This window comes from Oncorhynchus kisutch, linkage group LG4, assembly GCF_002021735.2.
Source record: "Oncorhynchus kisutch isolate 150728-3 linkage group LG4, Okis_V2, whole genome shotgun sequence".
In the NCBI taxonomy this organism is placed as follows: Eukaryota; Metazoa; Chordata; class Actinopteri; order Salmoniformes; family Salmonidae; genus Oncorhynchus; species Oncorhynchus kisutch.
Window position 1 is genome coordinate 35,350,054 of NC_034177.2, and position 26,941 is coordinate 35,376,994.

Consider the following 26,941-nt stretch of genomic DNA (forward strand, 5'->3'; position numbering starts at 1 on the left):
CTAACTTGTTTGTTGAAAATTACATGTCCATATTCACCCGCTCCCTCTCTCACCCCACTGCTCTCTAATGTTCTAATGTAGTGTGTGTGTATGTGTGAGTGGGTGCGTGCGCGTGTCTTGTCCCTAAAGATCTCAGTGGATGGTTTCAGGTACATAGCAGCGGGCTGCCGTCTCAGACAACTAATTTAGGCTCTGGCCAATAGTTGTTCTCTTTCTAGGGAGTAGTACCATATTTTTTAACCACCATTGGCTACCTGTGTATTTTGTGAGTGAATGAGTTAATGGACCTCTGCCTGTCACTGTCTGGTTTCCTCCAGTTGGAGCTAGACTCTAAGTATCACTCTCTGTCTGCCATCTCCCTATGGAACACGGCCCATCTCTCAGACTTTGTCCATCTCTGAGATGGACAACCTCACCAAGTTCAGAGTGGATGGTGAGGGTCTGTGAGTGTGTGTGCCACGACTCATGTTCCATATCTGTGTATAAGTTTTCGTTGATTGTCTTGGCAACTATCGTTGTGGTGAGTCTCATTGCCGGGGTGATGTTTACAGGGAATCTGATTGGGTGACTAAGTGACAAGCTACAGGCCTTATTTCATGTGATTGGTCTGTGACATCAAACCATGATGCAGCATCCAGCAGCATGGAGAGAAACATCTTGTGGGCCAACCCTGGAACTTTGGAAATCCACACATTTTTGGCCTTATACAGTGCTGTATCTGGCACAGGTCACTGTTAAGTGATCAGCCAATGATTATAGCTCTTCAGCCAAAGGAGATAGTCAGTTTGTTTCTGAAGATGTGATTAGTCAAGACAGATGGTTCAGGGGCATTATCAACACACACATAGTTTGTTATGGTATGTGTTGTTCTGACAGTATATCTGTGTGTTCCTGTAGGTAGCAGTCAGAGCTCTGTGTCATAGCTCTCCAGGCCTCGCTACACACCATGCTGCTTACTGCCCCAGAATGACTGACGCCAGTCAAGTCTATGGGTGCCATCCAAAACCTGGTCTATCTCAACATCTCACACTGCAGTAGGTGTTTGTGTGTGTGTACTGTCTCTCATCTCAACATCTTTTATATGCATTACAACAGATTATTGAATTTCATTTACATCATACAGCAAAACAGTTTTGCAATGAAATCATATTCAAAAAACAAAATTGCCTCAATTATTTAATTGTCAGTGTTCATGTCAACACTTTTCCCAGTATTTTTTATTCACAGTAAATTGAACCCCCCATGAATAGTTTAAAATAAAAGGCAACAACAAACACTTGTCATTCTTTTACGAAGCATCCCAAAACATTTTGTACATTATGCAGTTTCACCCTACGGTCAGAAAGTCTTAAGAGTGAGGTTCTCCTGGTTTGTCATAACAAACAAGACAATTATTTTCCTCAATAGTGTGTAATGAATTCTACTCGATGAAAAGCCAAAATGAATATACATCCTGCCATTAAAAGAAATCTAAAACATTTACATTTCACATACTATCAAACTTTCTATTTTCGCATAGTATTTAAAACACAAGCGCGGGCATTCAGAAACAGCCAATGACTGAACTAGCCTGGCTGCCACTAGATTCATGGGGCGTCAGGGTAGCCTAGTGGCTAGAGCATTGGACTAGTAACCGAAAGGTTTCATGTTCAAATCCCCGAGCTGACAAGGTACAAATCTGTCGTTCTGACCCTGAACAGGCAGTTAACCCACTGTTCCTAGGCCGTCATTGAAAATAAGAATTTGTTCTTAACTGACTTTTGCCTAGTTGAATAAAGGTCAATTTTATTTTTTTTTAAATTATGCTTAAGCCATTTCATGACAACAGTTGGCTAAAGCAGAAACATGATCGTGATCATGTTTTGCAACTGCATTTAGACACGTAATAAAGCCTAGTAGCCGTTGTCAATGCTACAGATATGATTTAAACTTGATCATGAAATTCACCAAAAACTATTGATTAAGAACAGAAATCAATGAGATTTTATTTGGTTTAAATCTGCTCTCATGGGGTTCTCCGTCTGCATGTGTCAAGGCTCCCAGAGGGCGATTCATTTCATCGTATCACTGATCTGTCTCCCAGTTCCACATTGGCAACTTTCTCTTTTCTTTTTTTTCTCCTCTTCTATGTCAGCTCAGCAGTAACCGAGAAAGACAACTGTGGTTGGACTCTGCCCAACAGTCACAGTCAATGAGATAGTTATGCCTACAATTCTTGTCCCTGGGGACTTAGTTTAGTAGGTAGAGCGGAGGTAGGTAGGACATTTTTGGAATGGGGCGTAGCAGTGAAGCCTCAGCTGCCCAGCTTCAGAGACTCAAACCAGCTCTGTGCCTTCAGGGTGATGGAGCCTCTGTCTGCCTGGGCCCTGATCCACTGGTCACCCTGGAGTTGCCCATTCATATGGCCTACAGGGAGAGCAGAATAAATGGAATCGGGTGGGTTTAGTAATAACAGTAGCAGTTGTGTACTATACTCACTGGGTGAGTAAACATAGTAGGAGTAAGTGTAACTCATTGGTGAGTTTAGTCCCAGTAGTATTTATAGGGATGACTGACCAGTGACAGTAGTCATGCTATCTTTGGAATCTCTCTCTGCTTGCTGAAGGACTATCTCTGGGCTGATCTCTACTGACATTCCACACAGCTGCACTCCTGCTCTTATAGAGGAGGGGACACGCACAGACACTGCACCTGAGAGAGGGAGAAAGAAGGAGGGGGGGGGAATAGAAAGCAAAAGGGAGAAAATAGTGATGGTAAGACAGTGACAGGAGAAGACTGGGTCAGAGGTGTAACATTGGAGAGAGAGAAAGAGTCAATTCAGAAGGATGACCAGATGTGGCTCATCCTATTGAGCATTCTGTACCCAGTACATCCACCCAGAATGTTATGTTTACCTTGCTGAGAGTGGAGTTCTGCACTGCCATTGTCTCCTACATATGCATCAATGTTTCCACTCTTTGACAACACCTTCAGGTAGCCATTGTTAGAACCATCTGGCAAAACGTGTCAAAGTAAAAAAAAAAGAACAACGCTTAAAATCAGGTTAAAATAGCCTCAAACAAAATTTGACACAATCGGTTTTCAAATGTAGAACAGAGTATTGTCCCACTTACCTACAATTATATCTCCAGTCTCATTCCGCACTGTGGCATCGCCTGTATGACAAAGAAACTAAACGTGAGATGCTGATGTACCCAGAGAGCTCACAGGCTAATGGTTTCCATGTCCTCTAGAAGAACAGAGAGGCTGTCTATCTCAGAGGAAATCTCCATTAATTATGGCTGACTCATCCTCTTCTCGCCTCACTTTCTCTCTGTTAATTGCTCTTCCTGGTTGTTTTCTTTACCAGAGGTTCCTCTTCTTCTTTCACTCTACCTAACCTTGATTCATCTAAGCAGTGACTCACTCAGGCCATCCACAACTTAATCATCTTGTTTACACCAAGTTAGGGAAAGCATTTAAGTCTCTAGTCTAATGGTAGTCACTAAACCAAAACAGTACTGACCAGGAAAAACTCTGTGCCTTAGATATAGCTGATAAATAGTGCCCAGGGTTTTTGCATGACATGTCAAGTGTTCACTAAAAATTCAGGGCCCTAACTAAAAGTGCTGGCCAGTATTTGGCAGTATACAGTTGAAGCAGATGGCAGCATGAGCAGATTATTTCACTTATAATTCACTGTATAACAATTCCAGTGGGTAAGAATTCACATACACTAAATTGACTGTGCCTTTAAACAGCTTGGAATATTCCAGAAAATTATGTCATGGCTTTAGAAGCTTCTGATAGGCGAATTGACATAATTTGAGTCAATTAGAGGTGTACCTGTGGATGTATTTAAAGGCCGACCTTCAAACTCAGTGCCTCTTTGCTTAACATCATGGGAAAATCTAAATAAATCAGCCAAGACCACAGGAAAAATAATTGCAGACCTCCACAAGTCTGGTTCATCCTTGGGAGCAATTTCCAAACGCCTGAAGGTACCATGTTCATCTGTACAAACAATAGCACACAAGTATAAACACCATGGGACCACGCAGCCGTCATACCGCTCAGGAAGGAGACACATTCCGTCTCCTAGAGATGCACTTTTCGCACCAAAGTACGTTCAAATCAATCCCAGAACAACAGCAAAGAACCCTGTGAAGATGCTGGAGGAGACAGGTACAAAAGTATCTGTATCCATAGTAAAACAAGTCCTATATCGACATAACCTGAAAGGCCGCTCAGCAAGGAAGGAGCCACTGCTCCAAAACCTCCATAAAAAAGCCAGACTGTTTGCGACTGCACATGGGGACAAAGATCGTACTTTTTGGAGAAATGTCCTCTGGCCTGATGAAACAAAAATAGAACTGTTTGGTCATAATGACCATCGTTATGTTTGGAGGAAAAAGGAGGAGGCTTGCAAGCCCAAGAACACCATCCCAACCGTGAAGCACGAGGGTTGCATCATCATGTTGTGGGGGTGCTTTGCTGCAGGAGGGACTGGTGTACTTCACAAAATAGATGGCATCATGAGGCAGGTTGGATATATTGAAGCAACACCTCAAGACATCAGTCAGGAAGTTAAATATTGGTAGCAAATCAAATCAAATCAAATTTATTTATATAGCCCTTCGTACATCAGCTGATATCTCAAAGTGCTGTACAGAAACCCAGCCTAAAACCCCAAACAGCAAGCAATGCAGGTGGAGAAGCACAGTGGCTAGGAAAAACTCCCTAGAAAGGCCAATACCTAGGAAGAAACCTAGAGAGGAACCAGGCTATGTGGGGTGGCCAGTCCTCTTCTGGCTGTGCCGGGTGGAGATTATAACAGAACATGGTCAAGATGTTCAATGTTCATAAATGACCAGCATGGTCGAATAATAATAAGGCAGAACAGTTGAAACTAGAGCAGCAGCACAGTCAGGTGGAAGTTGAAACTGGAGCAGCAGCATGGCCAGGTAGACTGGGGACAGCAAGGAGTCATCATGTCAGGTAGTCCTGGGGCATGGTCCTAGGGCTCAGGTCAGTTGAAACTGGAACAGCAGCATGGCCAGGTGGACTGGGGACAGCAAGGAGTCATCATGTCAGGTAGTCCTGGGGCATGGTCCTAGGGCTCAGGTCCTCCGAGAGAGAGAAAGAAAGAGAGAAGGAGAGAATTAGAGAACGCACACTTAGATTCACACAGGACACCGAATAGGACAGGAGAAGTACTCCAGATATAACAAACTGACCCCAGCCCCCCGACACATAAACTACTGCAGCATAAATACTGGAGGCTGAGAAATGAGTCTTCCAAATGGACAATGACCCAAGCATACTTCCAAAGTTGTGGAAAAATGGCTTAAGGACAACAAAGTCAATGTATTGCAGTGGCCATCACAAAGACCTGACCTCAATCCCATAGAAGATTTGTGGGCAGAACTGAAAACGTGTGCACGAGCAAGGAGGCCTAGAAACCTGACTCAGTTACCAGCTCTGTCAGGAGGAAGGGGATAAAATTCCCCCAACTTATTGTGGGAAGCTTGTGGAAGGCTACCTGAAAGGCAATGCTACCAAATACTAATTGAGTGTATGTAAACTTCTGACCCTCTGGGAATGTGATGAAAGAGAAAAAAAGCTGAAATAAATTATTCTCTCTACTATTATTCTAACATTTCATATTCTTAAAATAAAGTGGTGATCCTAACTAACCTAAGACATGGAATTTTTTACAAGGATTACATTTCAGTAATTGTGAAACTTAGTTTAAAAGTATTTGGCTAAGGTGTATAGAAACTTCCGACTTCAACTGTATATGACTAGGTATACAGTATTATATTGTGGCCAAGATGTACAGTCCATTCGGAAAGTATTCTGACCATTTGACTTTTTCCAAATATTGTTACGTTACAGCCTTATTCTAAAATGTATTACATTCATTTTTGTTCCTCAAATCTACACACAACATCCCGTAATGACAGTGAAAACAGGTCTTTAGAAATGCCTTATGTAAATAAGTATTCAGACCCTTTGCTATGAGACTCCAAATTGAGTGCAGGTGCATCCTGTTTCTATTGATCATCCTTGAGATGTTTCTACAATTTGGAGTCCACCTGTGGTAAATTTAAATGTATTTAGCGAAGGTGTATGGAAACGTCCGACTTTAACTGTATGTGTGAATTCAAACCGATATCACAACGACAAAGTATCCCACAAACCACTGTCATTACCATTGACTCATAAAAGCCAAAGCTCTGGGGTGACAATGTTTCAAGTCTCATGAAGGCCATGTTACTATGCAATCCTAACTGTACCATCCACTATATGCGCAGCACTCCCCTCCTCACCATGTATGTGTCCCAGCTGTATCCTCCCTGAAGAGGACGATATGGAGGTGGACTCAGCGTAGATGGCTTTCACCTTCAGAGGGCCATGTTCTGTCGACACGTTCATAGTAGTACCCTGGATCTTCTTCACATTCACCGCCTACAGACACAGAGCACAGAAAGAGCTTATATCTAGTATTAACTGTAATACTCATAACATTCAACACAAATATACTTATATAAAATAAACATAATTGGGTAGGGTAGGTCTCAGAGTATAACAGCAGCTATTGTACACTGTGTCCAGATGTGCTGATGTCCACATTGCCATGGATGGTTCCCACCCCAGTGACGTTGCCCCCCTGGGACTGGACCTGCACCTGGTGACCCTGTAGAGTAGAATAAGAGATTTTTTACGATGGAAATATTTTTTGCTCCTCCCATTGCCCCCAAAACCCACACAAGAAAATGCATGCCCAAGCAATATCTAATCTCCCCCTAACCTTCTAGGCATAGCCACGGGAAGTAGGGGTGCTGAGGGTGAAGCACCCACTGACAAATCGAAATCAACCTTTCACCTGTGAGTTCCAAATATGTCTAATGGTCATCCCAGCGTGAGTTGTTTTATGCACGTGATGTCCGAATGCAATCACGGTTACAAAATGTGATTATTATGCAACAGGACACCCGCGCTGCCTGCTAATTATATTTTTATCATGTTGTTTCTACTGTATGTATATATATCTATGATAATGTATTTACTGTATTATTCACATGTTTTCAAGTACTGTGACAAATAATGCATTCCGATTATCGCATTGATTGTAATGGACACCTATGATGCTAAAGGCTAGACTTGTAGCCTACATTTTCCGGTTTGCATGATTGTGTTATGCTTGTGTTATCCAGTCAACAGTTAATTAAATAGAAATTGTATAGAGGGGAATAGTCCTATAAATAGTCCTATAATTCCTATAATAACTACAACCTAAAACTTACCTGGGAATATTGAAGACTCATGTTAAAAGGAACCACCAGCTTTCATATGTTCTCATGTTCTGAGCAAGGAACCGAAACGTTAGCTTTCTTACATAGCACATATTGCACTTTTACTTTCTTCTCCAACACTTTGTTTTTGCATTATTTAAACCAAATTGAACATGTTTCATTATTTACTTGAGGCTAAATTGATTTTATTGATGTATTATATTAAGTTAAAATAAGTGTTCATTCAGTATTGTTGTAATTGTCATTATTACAAATACATTAATTTTTATATATATATATTATTTTTTGCAATCTTTTTTTTAAATGTATTTTTTCACATTTAAAATCGGCCGATTAATCGGTATCGGCTTTTTTGGTCCTCCAATAATCGGTATCGCCGTTGAAAAATCATAATGGGTCGACCTCTACCCTCGACGGTTCTGACTTAGAATATGTGGACAACTACAAATACCTAGGTGTCTGGTTAGACTGTAAATTCCCCTTCCAGACTCACATTAAGCATCTCCAATCCAAAATTAAATCTAGAATCGGCTTCCTATTTCGCAACAAAGCATCCTTCACTCATGCTGCCAATCATACCCTCGTAAAACTGACCATCCTACCGATCCTCGACGATGTCATTTACAAAATAGCCTCCAACACTCTACTCAACAAATTGGATGCAGTCTATCACAGTGCCACCTGCTTTGTCACCAAAGCACCATATACTAACCGCCACTGCGACCTGTATGCTCTCGTTGGCTGGCCCTCGCTTCATACTCGTTGCCAAACCCACTGGCTCCAGGTAATCTACAGGTCTCTGCTAGGTAAAGCCCCGCCTTATCTCAGCTCACTGGTCACCATAGCAGCACCCACCCGTAGCACGCGCTACAGCAGGTATATCTCACTGGTCACCCCCAAAGCCAATTCTTCCTTTTGCTGCCTTTCCTTCCAATTCTCTGCGGCCAATGACTGGAACGAACTGCAAAAAAATCACCGAAGCTGGAGACTCACATCTCCCCCTCACTAGCTTTAAGCACCAGCTGTCAGAGCAGCTCATATCACTGCACCTGTACATAGCCCATCTGTAAATAGCCCATCCAACTACCTCATCCCCATACTGTATTTATTTAGCTCCTTTGCACCCCATTATTTTTATTTCTACTTTGCACATTCTTCCACTGCAAATCTACCATTCCCGTGTTTAACTGGTATATTGTAATTACTTCGCCACCATGGCCTATTTACTGCCTTAACCCCTTATCTTACCTCATTTGCACACATTGTATATCAACTTTTTCTAACTGTATTATTGACTGTATGTTTGTTTATTCCATGTGTAACTGTTGTTGTATGTGTCAAGCTGCTTTGCTTTATCTTGGCCAGGTCGCAATTGTAAATGAGAACTTGCTCTCAACTAGCCTACCTGGTTAAATAAAGGTGAAATAAAATAAAATGAAAGCTGTGGATGTAAACGTGGTTAATATAATGTTTTGATTCAGTCTCGTGTCAGGTGAACCTTTGTGTCCTCACCTTTTGGTCTAATAATTTTCTCAATCTCCAAACTGTTTCTTTTCAATTGCTACCATGTTTATCTATATGCTTTATATATTTATTCTGTATTAACTTGCTTTGGCAATGTAAACATGTGTTTCCCATGCCAATAAAGCCCTTTGAATAAGAATTGAAGGGGCTGCTTGGCCATTATAACAGATGTGGCTGTAGTTTTAATCAAACTATAACCTTATTCATATTTCACTTGACTGTACAGACTTTAATCATATTTACCTTGATTGAGTGCAGCACACAATTCCCCCTCTCTGTCTGCACCCTGCAGGTATCACACTCCATCTTCTGGACATGCACGTTGCCCTCTCCTTGAGTGGTGATGTAAAGGTCTGACACACACACACACACACACACACACACACACACACACACACACACACACACACACACACACACGATTTCACTCACCGTTTTGTTGTCATATCTAACTAATCACTGGTTTTATAAGAGGGAGGGGAAGTGCTTGGCTTGGGGTCATCATATCAATAATGTAATCATGAGCATCAGCTGACAGTCTGATCCTAGTACAGTTGGTACACCTAGAGCCATTCTCTTAATGGACTTAATTCATGAAGCAGACAGTGCCTCTAAACTCGTGATTCAACTTCACAAACCAAAACACTCACCGCTTTTGATGGGAGCGGTCAGCTCCACTGACACGTTGCTGTTTTTGACCTCGGACAAGATGGACAGTTCCTTGTTTTGGTCATCATAGTGTACCTGGAAGTTGTCTAGTTGGACGGCTTGATCTGCGCTGGTGCCATGAATGGTGATGAAGGCCCGGTTCGCCTCGGGGAAAGCGTGCGGGTCCAGAGGTCGTACGGAGATGTTACATTGGAGCTGAACCCGTACTTTGCTGAAGGGGTTAACAACAAGAGTCCACTGCTTCAAGGGTTTGCTCGCCTCTTTATTGGTTGAAGAGCAGGGAGAGGTCGAGAACGCCTTCAGCATCAACAAGGAAGAGTCTTGGAGGTTATTTGGACACGCTGCCAGAGACCTCCAGCGTAGAAGTCCGAGACTTATACGTTGGTTCGCGGAACAACAAAACATCACGGTCACAGATCATAAACAGTCTTGAAAAGACTTAAACATTTGCACCAGGGCTCCTTTATTGCGGCGCGGAACTCCGTTGCGTTACGCTCCACGTCCTACGGGAAGACAATACTTTTGGCCAAAGAATGATGAAACAAGTTCGAACTCCTTAGGTGATATTCTAACCAAATACAGGTTTCGAACCACTGTGTTTTTGCCCTGTCCAAAAATAAACCAGCCTCTCGTCACTCACTATCAGCGTCTAAGTACTTCCGGGTGAGGGAATTTTTGAAAATGTCTAAATAAAAGTCCCCCGCGTAATAGTAGAAAACTGTAATTAACCTGTATTTATCATAACATATGAAATATAATTGTCTAAACATTAAACAATGATTCATATTTGCTCATATTTAAGTGACATTTACATTTCCCCACAAAGTTAAACAAATGCCCCCAATGCAATACACTGTAGACCTATAAATTACACATTGGCTTGTAGAGAAAAAAGTATTCTATGTACCACTGTAAGAGGAGGGTTGGGAAACCTGTCGAGCCTGTAGCACAGGTGGTTGGTGGAACCTTAATTGGGGAGGACGGGCTCATGGTAATGGTTGGAGCAGAATCGGTGGAATGGTGTCAAACACATGGTTTCTATGTGTTTGATGCCATTCCATAAGCTCCGTTCCAGACATTATTATGAGTAGTCCTCCCCTCAGCAGCCTCCACTGGTGTAAAATCTATATATGGTCTTATTTCATGGGGGACTCTGGTCTAAATACCCAGCAACACTTTATACTCCACCCCAATGCAATAATACAAAAATGATTTTTTAGCCTACCCTGTTTGCTTCCAGTGTGAAATAAAATGCCATTCCATACTAGACTTTCATGAACTCATGCCTTGCCCTAATGGAGGTGCCAAATACTAATTATTAGTAGGTGATTAGTTACTTCAAAGACACAATGTAGGACTGACATACTAACCTAGATTAAGGATGAGCCAGTCGCGCCTTATACACATTTTAGTCATTTAGCAGATGCTCTTATCCAGAACCACTTACAGTAGTAGTGAGAGCATACATTTTCGTACTGGTCCCCCATGGAAATCAAGCCCACAACCCTGGCATTGCAAGCACCATGCTCTATTAACTGAGCCACACGGGACTACACATTAAAATCAACACAAGGCCAGCCTTGACCTGTGCCAAAAAATGTATCTTGGCCAGACGTGTAAAATATTTTTGAGGCCATATCCTAGTAAAATCATATTGCTATACTTTTATATTATCCCAAATATTCATTGCCTTCCAACGATTCTGTTAAACCCACATTGGTCTCAATACAGTGTTTTGGTTGTTATTGGTACATTTTTTGTCACTATTACTGTGTATGTATGGAGGTCTATGTGTTGTTAATTTAATAGGTCTACATGAGTTGGAGTCAAATTGAAGTCAATAAATTCTGGAAGTAATTGTAAATTAGAAAATTGAGAGAAAAAATAGCTTCTTGACTTTAAATAGCTTTCCTTATCAGCTTATTTAGAAGAAAATGAAAATAAACAACCTTCAGTTCAAATTGAGCCCAACCCTGAGGCCTAAATCCAGCACTCAAATGAGATGAGGATCGCACTGCACTCAATGCTTCACAGATCCATAGGCTATCCAATTCACATTCATTTACAGTTGAACTCCATGTTCAAGTAGGTATAGTTATCAATAGTGTGTTTCTTTGTTGTAATTGTTAGTCATTCAAAATGTATGGGCCTCTTGTGTTTTCTTGTGAGACATTAGTATCTGTGCATTAGACACTAATCAAAACCCTTACTTTAAGAAAGGGCTGTTGGACACACTTTTCAAAAACGTTCTCCCTGTAAAACAAACTTGGTCTGACCTTTGACAGGAAATGTACAGAGGTTTTCTGCATCATAAAAGTCAAAACCAAGACGGAATAAGTAGAGCAATTAGTGAGGTAATGTTCAAAATCATAGTTTTATTTCTTGATGATACAAAACATAGAATTGACGAGTGCATTGTCAAAATCTATACTCTGCATAAAGCTATCCAGAGAAACATATGTGAGAAAACCTAACTTGGAAATCCCAAAAGGCAACGCATACTTCCGAACCCGAGGAAAGCTGTGAGAAAAGGGGGGGGAAAAATCACCAAAGCATCTCTGTAGGTCTTTTCAAATGATTCCAGCTATAAGTTCTGAATCATTCAGTCTTAATGAAAAAGACAGGGATGAACAATGATCAGAATTTACTGTGTAATGTGCCAAATCTGGTCAATAGGTTGACATTTCAGCAGGATTTCTTAAACGATACAAAGATAAAAATATGTAGATTTGCAAACAGGGCTTCAAACTGTTGGTTCAACTCATCCTTGCATCATTGTTATATCTCCGGATAGTGAATTCTACCTTCAAACATTTTGACCCACAATCCATGGCAAAATGTTCAGATATTAAAGAAGAACTTTGCTGCTCTCTTGTTGTCTGCAGTTCAGAGGCCTGGACACATCTAGATTTGACGTATCAATTGCTCCTGGTTAAAATAGTTGTGCATTTAAACAGTGATCAGTGCTATGCATACTGATAGCTGTGAAACTTGCAAAAACAGCATCTCACACAATGAGAATTACTTCAGCTACATTTTTCAGGTTAGTCTAAATACAGACACATCATTGCTAGATATTATATTCAGACAATTAATCACTAAAGGGGGTGCACACACAAAATGCAGTCAATGTGATGGTGTATTGATTAGACAGACTGATTGGACCACCACACCAGATATTCTTGTTATGTCTGTGCCCCATGTAGCAGAAAATGGTAGAAAAGCTGTGCTTGGTTGTGTATCATTATGGAGAATTTTATAAAAATTAACACAACTGCTTCCTAACGCCCTGCATCTTCATTACAGAATAACACCTCACCTCATGGAAGCAGCAGTCGATCAAGGCATCTCCCAGATGGTCAGCGAACAGGAAGACCTACTTCGCCAACAACACGACCAGCTGGCTCAACTGGTGACGGCTATTGGCGAGGTGTATCATCGTTGCCCAAGAGGCTGGGATACTGTTGAGCCAGTATACCAGCCTATCCAGCAGTCTGTCCAGGTCAGCTCTGTTCAGGGGGGTCTTCGATCATCCACCAGAGATGGAGGTGAGTGCTTACTCCACCTACGGCAGGAAGGCCAGACCTCTGCGGATTACACCCTCATCTTCAGGACAGTGGCAGCATCCAGCAGATGGACTGAGCCGGCACTCCGCACCCTATTCCAAAGAGGGTTGCGCGAGGAAATCCAGACGGTGTTGGCGTGCTGAGATCTCTCCTTGGACGCACTTATCGTGATGGCCATCCATCTAGATAACCTTCTGCGGGAGCGTAGGTACCACCACCTCTCTCCCTCCTTCATTGACCAATCTGAGTCAGAGCCTGAACCCATGGAAGTAGGGGCCCCTCGCCTACCTGTGGCTGAGCGACAGTCGGAGACAGCTGGGGATCTGTCCCTATTGCGGACAGGAGGGGCACCAGCTTCAGCAGTGTCTGATATGCCCAACCCGGGGTCCACAAGAGTAGAGGGACGGTCCCGTGATCATCCGTCTCCTGGGTTTGTATTCCACCATCCTAACTTTCCGCCAAACCCTTTCTAGAATCCATATCACTAGCCGGCTGTCCCTCAAATGTAACCCCACCATCTCCTGATCGAGGATGAGAATCACCGCCTGGGCACCAGGATGCCGGAGCACCTGCTTTCCCTCACCTTGTGGTTCCACTTCTGAGAGCCGGGTAGCGCCCACCAGCCTATCCCGCCTTTACTGTTGGCCCCGTGTTTTGGGACGTGGATGTGGACATCCGCCAGGCTCTGGAGAGGGAAACCTCTACCTGCCCTCCTGAAAGCATCTACATCCCCCTCGGAGGTAAGGAATAGGCTATTGACTTGGGCGCACACATCCCATACTGGACACCCAGGTATCACTCACACTATTCACTCCATCTCTGAGAAATACTGGTGGCCCACCTTGGCGCAGGACACGGCCCACTAGATAAACTCATGTTCCGTATGTGCCCAGACAAAATCCCCCTGGCATGCTCTAGCAGGGAAGCTCCCTTCCCGTGCCTCAGCATCCCTGATCTCATCTGTCCATTGACTTTGTTACTGATCTCCCCTCTGATGGTTACACCACCATTCTGGTGGTTGTAGACAGATTTTCTAAATCATGACTGTTTATTTGTCTCTCTGGTCTCCCTACCGCTCTCCAGGTCACTAAGGCACTGTTCCATCAGGTCTTCCGACACTGGCCTTCTGGAGGACATTGTCTCCGACCGTGGCCCCCAATTCATGTCACAGGTATGTAGGGCTTTCATGGAGAAACTGGGGGTCACAGTCAGCCTCACTTCCAGGTACCGGCCTCAGTCCAACGAGCAGGTGGCGAGGACGAATCAGGAGCTGGGGAGGGTCCTGAGGAGTCACTACCAGGACCGGAAGGGGGAGTGGGCCCGACTGCTTCCCTGGGTGGAATACGCCCAGAATTCATTACATCACTCCTCCACCGGGCTTACTCCCTTCCAGTGTGTCCTGGGTTATCAGCCAGCCCTGGCTCCGTTGACTCTGAGCCAGACTGGACCTACTCACTGTCACAGTCATACTCTGGACCTAGTTTTGTCCACTGGAATAAATGTTGTGGATCTTAATGTTTTTTTCTCATAATCCTGGACTATCGGACCACCATGTTATTACGTTTGCAATTGCAACAAATAATCTGCTCAGACCAAGGAGCATCAAAAGTCGTGCTATAAATTCCCTGACAACACAAAGATTCCTTGATGCCCTTCCAGACTCCCTCTGCCTACCCAAGGACGTCAGAGGACAAAAATCAGTTAAACACCTAACTGAGGAACTCAATTTAACCTTGCGCAATACCCTAGATGCAGTTGCACCCCTAAAAACATTTGTCATAAGAAACTAGCTCCCTGGTATACAGAAAATACCCGAGCTCTGAAGCAAGCTTCCAGAAAATTGGAACGGAAATGGCGCCACACCAAACTGGAAGTCTTCCGACCAGCTTGGAAAGACAGTACCGTGCAGTATCGAAGAGCCCTCACTGCTGCTCGATCATCCTAGTTTTCCAACTTAATTGAGGAAAACAAGAACAATCCTAAATATATTTTTGATACTGTCACAAAGCTAACTAAAAAGCAGCATTCCCCAAGTGAGGATGGCTTTCACTTCAGCAATAATAAATTCATGAACTTCTTTGAGAAAAAGATCATGATCATTAGAAAGCAAATTACGGACTCCTCTTTAAATCTGCGTATTCCTTCAAAACCCAGTTGTATATTATATGTAAAAATATATTTTTATTTGTATAACACTTTTCTGATTACTACATGATTTCATATGTGTTATTTCATAGTTTTGATGTCTTCACTATTATTCTACAATGTAGAAAATAGTAAAAATAAAGAAAAACCCTTGAATGAGTCGGTGTGTCCAAACTTCTATTTCCAATATAGTCACATTTTCAGACAAAAACTAAGTTGTGAAATGGTATACATGTCATGAAAAGCTTTGGCATGTAAACTGCACTGAGACATCAAAGTTGTCAGTGGCTGTAGTTTAGAATTACTCAGCAAATTGCTGCACAAAGACACATTTTGTCATGTTGCATATGACTGGATAAGTAGAGTAGAGGTTCTCCACTTTGGTCTCAAAACGTAATTCACTAATGCACTGTCTAATGCAAGGAATGTGAATTTTTTTCAACGTAAAGACATTCCTAAGCCAATTCAGAGAAAACTGTCTTCACTAACCGCTGAGGATTTTGATTCAATAAGCAATGGAAAATGGTTCAGTGATAAGAATTTGTGTTGCTTGATCTTGTAAACTCTTATTTGGAGGATCACTTTGAGTTGATGTGCCCCACTTATTTTGTTAGCCAACAATTACAGAATCTCTGTTCTGAGAGGATAGATGTTCTGCCTAAGGTACCTAGAATAGCATGCAATTGGCAATGTTTGAGGCAGAGGTCCAGTGTCTATGTTCTTTTGCCCATCTTTAATATTTTATTTTTATTGGCCAGTCTGAGATATGGTTATTCTTTGCGACTCTGCCTAGAAGGCCAGTATCCCGGAGTTGCCTCTGTTGACGTTGAGACTGGTGTTTTGCGGGTACTATTTAATGAAGCAGCCAGTTGAGGACTTGTGAGGGGTCTGTTTCTCAAACTAGACAATCTAATGTACTTGTCCTCTTGCTCAGTTGTGCACTGGGGCCTCCCACTCCTCTTTCTATTCTGGTTAGAACCAGTTTGCGCTGTTCTGTGAAGGGAGTAGTACATAGCGTTGTACGTGATCTTCAGTTTCTTGGCAATTTCCCACATGGAATAGCCTTCATTTCTCAGAACAAGAATAAACTGACGAGTTTCAGAAGAGAGTGCTTTGTTTCTAGCCATTTTGAGCCTGTAATCGAACCCACAAATGCTGATGCTCCAGATACTCAACTAGTCTAAAGGCCAACTTTATTGCTTCTTTAATCAGCACTACAGTTTTCAGCTGTGCTAACATAATTGCAAAAGGGTTTTCTAATGATCAATAAGCCTTTTAAAATGCTAAACTTGGATTAGCTAACATAATGTGTCATTGGAACACAGGAGTGACGGTTGCTGATAATGGGCCTCTGTACGCCTATGTAGATATTCCATTAAAACATCTGCCAATTCCAGCTACAATAGTAATTTACAACATAAAAAATGTCTACACTGTATTTCGGATCAATATGTTATTTTAATGGGAAAAAATTAGCTTTTCTTTTAAAAAAAATGACATTTCTAAGTGACCCCAAACCTTTGAACGGTAGGGTACATTACCCAACAAAATAGACAGAAAATCTATCCCTTCCATATCTATCCAATATGTGATCAACATAGACATCCTCTAGAATCATTCACGCACAATTGCAACAAAGGTGTACTGCCTGTAATCAAATGTAAGAAATTTGATGAAACAAATGAATGAAAATAAAACATAACGTTTAGCACGCATTAATTTGCATCAAGACTGTGTTGAGCATTTGGCCATAAATTCTCATCCATATCACAGTGAATGTCATTGTTCATGCACCGTGGGAAAAACCTTCTGGTATGGCGAATCCAAGCCTGACATTGGTCTGCATTAATATCGTTGCATGTCTCATCCATGGCCAGAAGGAGGGTGGCATGCTCATGGGGATGTCGATCGTACACCTTCCACCTCCATACTAAAACAAAATACTCAATAGGTTTGAGGAAAGGAGAGTATGTGGGCTGGTATAGGGTCATGAATCGGGGATGGGCCCAACAGCCTGAACCAATTCAGCATGGTGTAACCTGACATTGTCGAGCACAATGACATAGGTGACCCCTTCACCTTGCCTGCCTGCTCAATTTTATTGAGAAACACAATGAGGTGTGCAGCATTGTATGGTCCAAGTAATGGCCTACCACACCATCTTCAGAGAAGGCTGCGCGCATAGAGATGTTTCCCCCACGTTTTACAGGCACTTGGACAGTCGCCCGTTGGCCGATGAGGATCTGCCCAAGGTGCCGAGTTTTGGCCAGGTTGAAGCCCACTTCATCAACAAAGATATACTTGTGATGGTTCACAGCAGCATCAAGCACCATCATCCTCTACATTTTTGGGGGAGTTAGTTATTTTTACAGTATAGTTCCAATATGATATTGTGAAGTAGCATGTGCATCAAATAATAACAATAATAGTGTATAGTGCTGTACCTGAACATACTTGACCCACAGTTGTTTTACCCGATTGTTAATTCTTTCAAAAGGCAACAGGTAAATGTATTTCATGATGGAACACACATTGGCAAAGGTGACATCGTTCTCCTCAATAGCCTACTTTATTTTGGACAGCCGTATGTCATTCCTGGCCCTCACCATTTCCACCACTGTCCAGTCCTGCTGGTCGGTCAGCACACGGCCACCACCATGTGTTCTCCTGTCAATTCTGAAGGTAGTATAGAGTATACTGTAACATGTTTAGTGAATTTACATGCATTACAATACGCAATTTACTGTAAATGTAATGATAATGCATAATGTATATCCTGCAGACTTACCAGTTTTCTTGGCGAAATGTTCTCATGATCGAATTGACAGTTGATCTTTTCAGATTGGTGTGAACTAATCTGTCAGCCTCTTACCACATGGTCAACGACGATGTCCCGGACTTCATTAGAAACAACCTGCCGTCTGCCCAGTGGTGGAAAAAGTACTCAATTGTCATACTTGAGTAAAAGTAAAGATACCTTTTCGAAAATGACTCAAGTGAAGTCACCCAGTATAATACTTCTTTAGTAAAAGTTTTAAAGTATTTGGTTTTAAATATACTTAAGTATCAAAAGTAAATGGAATGGCGGCCTCCCGGGTGGCGCAATGGTCTGGTGCTGTGCCACCAGAGACTCTGGGTTCGAGCCCAGGCTCTGTCGCAGCCGGCCGCGACCTTGAGATCCATGGGGCGACGCACAATTGGCCTAGCGCCATTCGGGTTAGGGAGGGTTTGGCCGGTAGGGATATCCTTGTCTCATCGCGCACTAGTGACTCCTGTGGTGGGCTGGGCGCAGTGCACGCTGACCAGATCGCTAGGTGTACGGTGTTTCCTCCGACACATTGGTGCGGCTGGCTTCCGGGTTGGATGCGTGCTATGTTAAGAAGCAGTGCGGCTTGGTTGGGTTGTGTTTCAGAGGACGCATGGCTCTTGACCTTTGTCTCTCCCGATCCCGTATGGGAGTTGTAGCGATGAGACAAGACAGTAACTACTAACAATTGGATACCACGAAAAAGGGGGTAAAAAGTAAATGGAATTGCTAAAATATACTTAAGTATCAAAAGTAAAAGTATAAACCATTTCAAATTCCTTCTATTAAGCAATCCAGATGGCACAATTGTATATTTTTTTATTTTTAATGACGTATAGCCAGGGGCACACTCCAACACTCAGACATAATTTACAAACAAAGCATATGTGTTTAGTGAGTCAGAGGCAGTAGGGATGACCTGGGTAGTTGTCTTGATAAGTTTGTGAATTGGTGTCACGTTCTGACCTTAGTTCCTTTGTTATGTCTTTGTTTTAGTATGGTCAGGGTGTGAGTTGGGTGGGTTGTCTATGTTCCGTTTTCTATGTTGTGTTTTGCGTTTGGCCTGGTATGGTTCTCAATCAGAGGCAGGTGTCGTTAGTTGTCTTTTATTGTTTTGTTCAGTGTTCTTATTAAAAACCAAGATGAACACTTACCCCGCTGTGTATTGGTCCGATCCTTGCTACTCCTCCTCAGAAGAGGAAGAGGAAAGCCGTGACAGAAACACCCACCACCAAAGGACCAATCAGCATGGTAACGGGCAGCAGCAGCGATCTCAGGACTCCTGGTCATGGGAGGAGATTCTGGACGGCAAGGGACCCTGGGCACAGGCTGGATAATATCGCTGCCCCAAGGCTGAGCTGGAGGCAGCGAAAGCCGAGAGGCGGTGGTATGAGGAGGCAGCACGGCAGCGCGGCTGGGAGCCCGAGAGGCAGCCCCAAAAATGTATTGGGGGGGGGGGGGGGGGGACACGGGGAGTGTGGCAAAGTCAGGTAGGAGACCTGTGCCAACTCCCCGTGCTTACCGTGGAGAGAGAGGGACCGGGCAGGCCCCGTGTTATGCTGTGAGGCGCATGGTGTCCCCGGTGCGCAGGCATAGCCCGGTGCGGTACATAGCAGCGCCTCGAATCGGCCGGGCTAGGTTGGGCATCGAGCCAGGTGCCATGAAGCCGGCTCAGCGCATCTGGTCTCCAGTGCGTCTCCTCGGGCCGGGGTACATGGCACCAGCCCTACGCATGGTGTCCCCGGTTCGCCAGCACAGCCCAGTGCGGGCTATTCCACCTCGCCGCACTGGCCTGGCTACGGGGAGCATTCAGCCAGGTAGGGTTGGACAGGCTCGGTGCTCAAGACCTCCAGTGCGCCTTCACGGTCCGGTCTATCCGGTGCCACCTTCATGCACCAGCCCTCCGGTGGCAGCCCCCCGCAAAAAGGTTGTCTCTCCGTTTCCTCCCTACAGAGTCTTCCTCCTGCCCAGCGCTGTCAGAGTCTCCCGTCCGTCCTGAGCTGCCGGAGTCTCCCGTCTGTCCTGAGCTGCCGGAGTCGCCCGTCTGTCCTGAGCTGCCGGAGTCGCCCGTCTGTCCTGAGCTGCCGGAGTCGCCCGTCTGTCCTGAGCTGCCGGAGTCGCCCGTCTGTCCTGGGCTGCCGGAGTCGCCCGTCTGTCCTGAGCTGCGGGAGTCGCCCGTCTGGCCTTTTCCCACTTGTGTTTCGTGGGTGTTTATTTTCCGTGTCAGTGTTTGTTTCCACCCTCAGACTGTTAAGCAGTCATCACTAACATAGAAAGGCTGCTGCCAACATACAGACTCAAATCATTGGCAATTTAAATAATGCCATTTTAATAATGTTTACATATCATACATTACTCATCTCATATGTATATATTGTATTTTATACAAGATGCAATATATCTATTGCATCTTGCCTATGTCGCACGGCCATCGCGCATCCATACATTTATATGTACATATTATTTTTCCATCCCCTTACATTGTGTGTATAAGGTAGTCGTTGTGAATTTGTTAGATTACTTGTTAGATATTACTGCACTGTCGGAACTAGAAGCACAAGCATTTCGCTACACTCGCATTAACATCTGCTAACCGTGTGTATGTGACCAAAAACATTTGATTTGAGCGGAGTAACCGGATGGTCCTACTTAAATTAGCTTTTGAAGATACTTTACTTAGGACAGTTTATCAGCTGTACCAGTGATTCTCTGGGAGGTGAGTTTATCATGTCCACCTCGTGTTGAGATTCAAAGTTCAAACCACTTTAAATGTGCAGCTGCAGCTTCACACTTTTCTGGTCTCGTGTTTTTTTCTTAACCCATCGATAATAGAGTTTGGTCGAAAGAGGTGGTTCCGGCAGGCTGGCGCGCTCTCTGACCTCACTCCGGGAGGTAACTACTCACTGTTCAAAGTTAGGTAAAACAATTATCTCTTATAGCTCCTCAAATCACATCCCTCTATTAACAAAAAGACTCGTAATTTTTCATATTACATGCACAACGCAGAGTATGGAAACTTTATATACTGTACTTTACAAATTACAGTATTTCAAAATAACAAACAAAATGACAGTGTTCTATAGATCGCCTCTGACCATTCCCCACATTCTATGTTAGAAATATTGTTCCAGTACTCACTTTTGAATGTGTTAGAGGTTCAGTGGGGAAAAGTACATTCCTTTGATGAATCTTGAGAGTGCAGGCCTGAATCTTCTCCCTTGATTTACAACAGGGTGTGAGTTGTTAACCCCTACTAGTTTTTTCCTTAACTCTCTAGGGTGAGATGGGTTCTGATTGAAGTTATTCATTGCAAACCTGATCTGACCTAACTGGATTCTCGTGGACAGTCATGACAGTTATCATACATGTAATTTCGATGTTTATTCTTTCCAAACACATGTTAAATCCATATATAGTAGACAAACCAGTTTAAAATCTATAGGTTTATCAAACGGTTAAGTGATTATCCAGTAAGCCCAGTTGAATTAACTGATGGCCAACTATATTTAAACAAATGAGAAGAGAATCATATGAAAATTATTGTAAGCATTGCATTGTGAAAGGCAATTACTTTAAATGAAATTTATTTCTAGATGAAACACTGATTAGATTTGGTGAAGAAGTTACTGTGTAATTTTGGTTTTGTGTGATCATCAAAAACAGCCTTTTTGATGATCTGTTTGAGTGGTGAAGTTTTACCACGTACTTGTGAAAATAGTACCAAAGCGATAAAAAAACTGTAATACCTGTGAATTTAAAAGTACATTGGACGGCCATCACTATAAACATGAAAAATAAAGTATTTGCTCGCAATAGTATAACATTGAGTGTTAAAAAATGTACTCCTTAAAGCAGTATGAGAAGGAACTGGAGGGCATTCTTCACTCACTACAGAAATATCTGGGGCTACAGTATTTAGCATTAAATGGGAAGATTGTAAATTAATTAACTCACAACACTGACCCTGCATTGTAAATGTGTGTCACGTCCTGACCTTGGTTCCTTTTTTATGCCTCTATTTTAGTTTGGTCAGGGCGTGAGTTGGGGTGGGCATTCTATGTTTTGTGTTCTATGTTTTCTATTTTTATGTGTTTGGCCTGGTATGGTTCCCAATCAGAGGCAGCTGGCAATCGTTGTCTCTGATTGAGAACCATACTTAGGCAGCCTGTTTTCCCACTATGGGTGTGGGTAGTTATTTTCTGTTTAGTGATTTTGTTGCACCTTACAGAACTGGTTGTATGTCAGTTTGTTGTTTTGTTCAGTATTCATTCTTTCTTAAATTATTATGAATACGTACCACGCTGCACTTTGGTCCTCTTCTCATTCTCCCGATGACAATCGTTACAATGTGGCTGTCACGAGTCCGACCGAGGGTGGCTTCCCTTCCTGGTCGGGTGGCGCTCGGTGGTCGTCGTCACCGGCCTATTAGCTGCCACTGATTGTCTTTCCTCCCCCTCCTTGTATGTTTATTGGTAGCACCTGTTTGTGAATGATTAGTTGGGCTTTATTAGACAGCCGGCCCGCCTTTTTGTTGTGCGGGATTAATTATTGTGACCTTCGGTTCTGTATTAGAGGAACGTGTTTGTTTCCTGGTCGTGTATTTCAGTTGTACATTTTTCGTCCCCCGTGTTTGGGGCCGTTATTGTTGTGAGCACCCTGTGGTGCGTTTGTGCATTAAAGAGCACAGCATTGCACTCTCTGTCTCCTGCGTCTGACTCCACACCCACGACACCCGGAGCGTTACAGTGGCGCTGGCACTGACCCTGTAAATGGCTTACTTTCTCTGTCTTTTTCTTATTTCGTATTTCTTGTGTGTTTAAAAAAATCGACTTTAGACTATTTTATATACGGTAGTATGGCATAAGTCACATAATCCAATAGAGAGATTGGGCTAAGGCAGAGAGCTTTGTCAATATTTAATCATTGGACATATGGAAGTGTAGCGGGTCTTATATGCACCACAGGAGAACCAAGAATTGAAGAGCGACACCACGGCTGTCTTTTAGGCTGCAATAGTATCTGCAATAGTATTGTGTAAAGACAGGACACGAACACATCAGTCTCCAATGCACCATCTGACAAGTTGTTCTCTCTCTCTCAGTGTTTTCTCGGACTCACACAATCACACTCATACATAAAGCCATAATGTATACTATAAAATAAGAACCAGTCCTTAATATAAAGAATGTAAAATCTTAATTCTTAGACAATAGAACCATACCTGCAATAGTATTGTGAAAAGAGGACAGGAACACATCAGTCTCCAGTGCACCATCTGACAAGTTGTTCTACACAGGAGCATGAAGAAAGGTAAAACACATATCCTGTCTCACATCCCCAATACATTGCTAGGTGCTTTCAGTATTGACAGTACCAAAATACAACAACTCATGTACAAAAACACTGCAACACAGACAAGTTACAACGTGAAGTCGACACTATCCCATTCAAACCTTAGAGGACCAAACTACATCTCCCACAATGCAACGGCAGCTCAGCTAACCGTATGCATCACAGAAAGGCATGCTAGCTAGCAACAGCAGCACTTTTAGCACTCTGTAAACTATATTAATAACAACAATAAAACTCTGAAAGTTACATGTTTCAATAGTCTCACACTCCCTTATAACAATATCTACAGCATTAACCTTGGGATGTTTGATTTATTTCACGTTATGGACTTCTACAAAGGACTAAACTGCAACACATACCTTTCTCAGTGTTTTCTCGGACTGAGGAGAACGGGAGCTACGGGTAGTACCAGGTGTTAGTAGGTGATGCAAGCACCCAGATGAAATAAAATACATTTAATGAAACAAAACCCGAAGATGTTAACATCATTCAGCTACTGTAGCTGCCTATCTAACATCAGCAGGCAGCACCAGTAGCGCAACAATTAAAAATAGACACCAAAAGTAAAGTTCCTGGCGATCATAGCGATCTGACTGTCTGAACTTCTGTCTGAACTTGGAATATTCCTGTTCACGGGCTTTGGCCACTGACCCTCAACCTGGTTGTTCTGTTCTGCGTTGTGTACTATTCTAATCATTTGAAGTTTGATGGAATAACCATTTTAACTCTACTACAGAAGCACTACAGCACTGACTTCAAGAAATGGGTCAATGCACAACTTCCTTAGAAGTTCTGATGTACCAAAGGTATAGTACTGTACTATGACTAAGTGGATCTAAGTCTAGATGATGACTTCATAACATGTAGTATTTTTTTATTTAACCTTTATTTAACTAGGCAAGCCAGTTAAGAACAAATTCTTATTTACAATGACGACCTACCAAAAGGCAAATGTCAGTAATAGATTTGATCGAGGACACATTGCTTCTTTGGAACTGCATTGGATTCCTATTCCATGATGGATGCGTTGTTTGCAAAGCTTTCCACCAAAATGTTATTGCAGTTTTATTTCACAGCATTTCTGCCATGTAAATAGAGCGTCAAGTCCTATTCCGAGCTCTGGCTTTAGGAACTTAAGCTCACACTCTGCAAATACACACACACACACACACACTCAGTAAACACTGCATCTCTTAAAAAGCCACAGGGAAATTCCTTTCCTCTCTTTTCCCCTTCTCCCTGAGATTGAAATAAAGTGTCAGCCACAGTTAGAAAGAAAGGGGATAATGGGGGAAAAGACTTGCAAACTTGGACAGTGTTGCTAAAACAAAGTGGCCTTGAATAATAATTCAGGGGAACAGATATGTGCTACAGTAAGAGAAGACAGACAAATGAAAGCTAGATGGGAGCATATGCTGTACTGTTGGTTAGATAATTTTGTGTTGAATAAGCTGTTGCACTCATTCATAGACACAGTACATGATAGTAAACAGGTAAATGCTGTACATAAAGGTACAGAATATTGAATAGAGCAAGACAACATACAGTGCCTTGCGAAAGTATTCGGCCCCCTTGAACTTTGCGACCTTTTGCCACATTTCAGGCTTCAAACATAAAGATATAAAACTGTATTTTTTTGTGAAGAATCAACAACAAGTGGGACACAATCATGTAGTGGAACGACATTTATTGGATATTTCAAACTTTTTTAACAAATCAAAAACTGAAAAATTGGGCGTGCAAAATTATTCAGCCCCCTTAAGTTAATACTTTGTAGCGCCACCTTTTGCTGTGATTACAGCTGTAAGTCGCTTGGGGTATGTCTCTATCAGTTTTGCACATCGAGAGACTGACATTTCTTCCCATTCCTCCTTGAAAAACAGCTCGAGCTCAGTGAGGTTGGATGGAGAGCATTTGTGAACAGCAGTTTTCAGTTCTTTCCACAGATTCTCGATTGGATTCAGGTCTGGACTTTAACTTGGCCATTCTAACACCTGGATATGTTTATTTTTGAACCATTCCATTGTAGATTTTGCTTTATGTTTTGGATCATTGTCTTGTTGGAAGACAAATCTCCGTCCCAGTCTCAGGTCTTTTGCAGACTCCATCAGGTTTTCTTCCAGAATGGTCCTGTATTTGGCTCCATCCATCTTCCCATCAATTTTAACCATCTTCCCTGTCCCTGCTGAAGAAAAGCAGGCCCAAACCATGATGCTGCCACCACCATGTTTGACAGTGGGGATGGTGTGTTCAGGGTGATGAGCTGTGTTGCTTTTACGCCAAACATAACGTTTTGCATTGTTGCCAAAAAGTTCAATTTTGGTTTCATCTGACCAGAGCACCTTCTTCCACATGTTTGGTGTGTCTCCCAGGTGGCTTGTGGCAAACTTTAAACAACACTTTTTATGGATATCTTTAAGAAATGGCTTTCTTCTTGCCACTCTTCCATAAAGGCCAGATTTGTGCAATATACGACTGATTGTTGTCCTATGGACAGAGTCTCCCACCTCAGCTGTAGATCTCTGCAGTTAATCTAGAGTGATCATGGGCCTCTTGGCTGCATCTCTGATCAGTCTTCTCCTTGTATGAGCTGAAAGTCTAGAGGGACGGCCAGGTCTTGGTAGATTTGCAGTGGTCTGATACTCCTTCCATTTCAATATTATCGCTTGCACAGTGCTCCTTGGGATGTTTAAAGCTTGGGAAATCTTTTTGTATCCAAATCCGGCTTTAAACTTCTTCACAACAGTATCTCGGACCTGCCTGGTGTGTTCCTTGTTCTTCATGATGCTCTCTGCGCTTTTAACGGACCTCTGAGACTATCACAGTGCAGGTGCATTTATACGGAGACTTGATTACACACAGGTGGATTGTATTTATCATCATTAGTCATTTAGGTCAACATTGGATCATTCAGAGATCCTCACTGAACTTCTGGAGAGAGGTTGCTGCACTGAAAATAAAGGGGCTGAATAATTTTGCACGCCCAATTTTTCAGTTTTTGATATGTTAAAAAAGTTAGAAATATCCAATAAATGTCGTTCCACTTCATGATTGTGTCCCACTTGTTGTTGATTCTTCACAAAAAAATACAGTTTTATATCTTTATGTTTGAAGCCTGAAATGTGGCAAAAGGTCGCAAAGTTCAAGGGGGCCGAATACTTTCGCAAGGCACTGTAACTTAAGCTTCTTGGATCAAATATATGGTGTTCATGTTGTGTGTCATGCTGACTATAAGCAGTGTACTGTAAAAGTCCTTACTATCAGCCTACTAACACTGCAGCAGTGGTGTACAGTACTAAAGTAAAAATACTTGAAAGTACTCCTCAAGTAGTTTTTTGGGGATATTTGTACATTACTTTACTATTTATATTTTTGCCTACTTTTACTTCACTACATTCCTCAAAAAAATGATGTACTTTTTACTCCATATATTTCCCTGACACCCAAAAGTACTCTTTAGATTTTGAATGCTTAGCAGGACAGGAAAATTGCCTAACTCGCATATTTATCAAGAGAACATCCCTAGTCATCCCTACTGCCCCTGATCTGGCACTCACTAAACACATTGCATCATTTGTAAA

General features: G+C 42.6%; 1 protein-coding gene across 1 annotated transcript; it reads right to left on the reverse strand.

Annotated features, from left to right (window-relative positions):
* Positions 1-1,163: 1,163 nt before the first annotated feature.
* On the reverse strand, positions 1,164-10,148 carry fam185a (family with sequence similarity 185 member A). Its single transcript, XM_020480915.1, has 8 exons — positions 9,473-10,148; positions 9,066-9,175; positions 6,587-6,679; positions 6,312-6,450; positions 3,114-3,155; positions 2,895-2,993; positions 2,557-2,691; positions 1,164-2,406 (listed from the first exon to the last, which is right to left on the reverse strand). Exons 1-8 carry the CDS (start codon positions 9,894-9,896, stop codon positions 2,294-2,296), a joined length of 1,155 nt encoding a protein of 384 aa, XP_020336504.1. The 5' UTR covers positions 9,897-10,148; the 3' UTR covers positions 1,164-2,293.
* Between the last annotated feature and the right edge of the window lie 16,793 nt (positions 10,149-26,941).

Bases quoted from the DNA above. Each gene is read 5' to 3' on its own strand.
- fam185a (XM_020480915.1), bottom strand. From the start codon at position 9,896: ATGTTTTGTTGTTCCGCGAACCAACGTATAAGTCTCGGACTTCTACGC. The intron at 6,451-6,586 runs GTACAATAGCTG...CTGTGTCTGTAG, and splicing joins TCAGCACATCTGGACACAGT to GCGGTGAATGTGAAGAAGAT. The intron at 2,692-2,894 runs GTAAACATAACA...TCCCTCTCTCAG, and splicing joins AGAACTCCACTCTCAGCAAG to GTGCAGTGTCTGTGCGTGTC.